Source organism: Lycium barbarum, chromosome 10 (assembly GCF_019175385.1).
Source record: "Lycium barbarum isolate Lr01 chromosome 10, ASM1917538v2, whole genome shotgun sequence".
Taxonomy (NCBI): Eukaryota; Viridiplantae; Streptophyta; class Magnoliopsida; order Solanales; family Solanaceae; genus Lycium; species Lycium barbarum.
Window position 1 is genome coordinate 90967962 of NC_083346.1, and position 2896 is coordinate 90970857.

The 2896-nt window shown below is 33.2% G+C and overlaps 1 protein-coding gene across 1 annotated transcript; it reads left to right on the forward strand.

The window, feature by feature from the left end:
• Positions 1-1368: 1368 nt before the first annotated feature.
• LOC132615866 (uncharacterized) lies at positions 1369-2664 on the forward strand. The gene is made up of 2 exons (XM_060330461.1): positions 1369-1974; positions 2371-2664. The coding sequence occupies exons 1-2, from the start codon at positions 1599-1601 to the stop codon at positions 2424-2426; spliced, it is 432 nt and encodes a 143-aa protein (XP_060186444.1). The 5' UTR covers positions 1369-1598; the 3' UTR covers positions 2427-2664.
• The last annotated feature ends 232 nt before the right edge of the window (positions 2665-2896 follow it).

The window sequence follows — 2896 nt, forward strand, 5'->3', positions numbered from 1 at the left end:
AACAAGTATACTAATGGTCTAATCATTGGGGAAACCTAAGACCCCGCCTCAAGCAAGATCATACAGTATACGTTTTACTTTCCAAAAGCAAAGAATAAAGAGGAGAATCAAAGCAAAGCAGCTCCTTGTTATTAGTTCGATCACAGTGTTTTATGCATGGGAAAACGATTTGAATTTTTTTTCAAATTTCAAACAGACCCATACCAGCTTTCCACATTTCACATTATCATATTTTTTCCCTTTTGACCTCTTGACAAGGAGTACTTTATTCCTACATTAATTTATTTGATATAAATTCAAATTAATTGGACTAATAAATTTTATGCGTAAAGCCACTCAGAAAAAAATACTAGCCCTTCACCGTTTATGATACCAAATCGTGGAAACTCTGGAGACTTTCACCAAAGTGATACGTGTTGGAAACTTTCTATTTAGTGGACTATATATTTAATATAATTGTACATATATCTGCTATCAATTAAAGTTCATTTTTCTGATCTAATAAAATGTTATTTTATGAGCTATTTATAAATATTATTTTATAAGGTTTGGATTTTATATTTGTAGACCTAATTAATTTTTCAGTTATAATTGATGAGTTCATAACTGAAAAGTTACGCCTCTTCTGAAAGGCTGCCTCTGAAGTCTGAAGGTTACACCTCTTCTGAAAGCCTACCTCTGAAGTGTTGCCTCACAATTGTATATATTGATTGTGGTCTCTAAGTCTGTTACCAATTCTTTTCCTATATGTCTCATTAAGAGAAGTACTATAAAGAAAGTAACAAGACTTAGAAGATCATGACTTCCTTCAATCGATTCGTACCATGGATCAATGTAAGTGTCCTTCCTATTATTGTAGATTTATATCTCTGTCTAATGATTTACTGGTAATCTTGTGTGGAGTGTGTAAAGTTTTCCAACAATACATGTCTTTCTCGATTTCAACAAGTCATTGAATTTTATTATCCAGTAATTTGTCGTCTCTGATTATTTATCTAAACCTCAATCAGGCTTCTCTTTAGTCAATCTATTGCAAGAACCGTAAAGTGTGTATATGACCTATTATAATACTCAACGTAGATTGTGATAGTTATGTTCATGTAGGAAAAAGGATGTGAAACTGATAGTTAGAATGTGAAACTCGCAGAAAGGTAATTAGTACAGATGTATTTTTTACCAGCAACTCATACTATAACAGTAAAAAATAAAAGAAGCTATTCGAAGGCACTTGTGGCCTTAAGAATACAAATCTATTAAAAAAAATATTAACTTAGATAGTCGTCCACCTATTACTTTTGTAAAGGATGTCAAGAATATCTTTATATAGTTGTCTCCTTATTAAAGAAAGCACTCCTCTTTTGTCGAATTTAAAAAACCCCCTTTAACCAAACAAAGATTCATACCTTAGCATGCAAACATCCAACATATGTTCTCCAAGCTAGCTAATTACTTCCTTCCATTACTTATCCTATATCTTCCTTTGGTTTCACACAAGGAACACACAAGATTCTAGCCTAAAATCCTAACCAAGCCCATTAATTAGCCAACATATATTTTCCACCTTGTTAGCTGTTCCAATCAAAATCTATCCCAAGAAAATGTCGCAACAACAGCAGCCAGTTCAAGGTTTTCCTAATAATCCTAACAATATGCCTGTTCAGCCTAAAGACACCCCAATTAGTCAATCTTCTTCTCATTCAAACGGATCATTTGGCACAGTTTTCATTATTCTCGCTGTTGTTTTGGTTATATCTGTTCTTGCTTGCTTAATTGGTCGCATTTGTAACAAAAGAAGTCAGGGTCATCATCAACCAAAACATAGGGAGACTAAACATAGCCATGACATCCATCCTAGAGAAGGTCATGACATAGAATATGGTATTGATAAGAGAATTCCAACTTCTAAAGTGGCTGCATCACATGGAGATCCAAATATTCCCACCAGTTCTATGCCATTCGACGATAGACATGAAGGTAGTGCCACGGTTTGATCTGATTTTCTATCATAATTAAAATTACTTTTCTTGGTGGAAAAGGTCTCGTCCATATTTGATTAATCTTTTTATAGAAGAAAAGTTTTGGACTTTTACAAATTGAAGATCTTTTTTTTCTCATACAACAATATAATAGCATCCACAATGTAGTCTTTTAATTAGGATTAGAGAGTTTTGTCTAGGGAGAGAGTTTTGTTCTCTTGTTAATTTAATTTTTCTTTTACATTTTTTCTCATAAGTCAATTGATCAAACCATACAAAAGTACTATGTCTCTTTTAATATACTTTTCTTTGTTATTTGATTTATCGTCTCATTCAAGGTTTGCAATTAGCCTCCGCGTGACGTCTTATGAAGTTATGATTTTAATCCACACAGGTAAAGAAGGAGTGATGTTTGCCGAAGATCATAAAGAATTTATGCGTGCGCAATGAAAATTAGAAAAAGGTTCAGAAAGGAAGTCCTTTTATACATCAATGAAAATTGCTGATTGGCTTTTTATTTTATTTTCTTCTTTTTAGTGGCAGTACTTGTTTTAACTTTTCTGCTGATGCAACTGAGCTACTTGGAATGAGGTTGTAAATAAAAACATTTCTAGTACGTTCATCAACACTCGGTAAATCTGGTGGGATGGTTAAAAATATATGCTAGAGCTGTTTGTTCTTACTTCCACTTCTTTTCTTTTTTTTCATCAATTTCATCCAACTCCATTGGAGAGGATGCATCTTTTATTAATCAGTCAAAACAAAACAGAGGAGTTGTAACTCCCTGGACCTGCCGAATGGAACAAGCTCCATTCACAAAAAGGCAGGATTTCTAATAAGCTCTCAAAAAATTAGCGAGGAGTTATTATACCTCCTGTACACAGTATGCATACTCAAGGAACATCAAAACAATACATTCA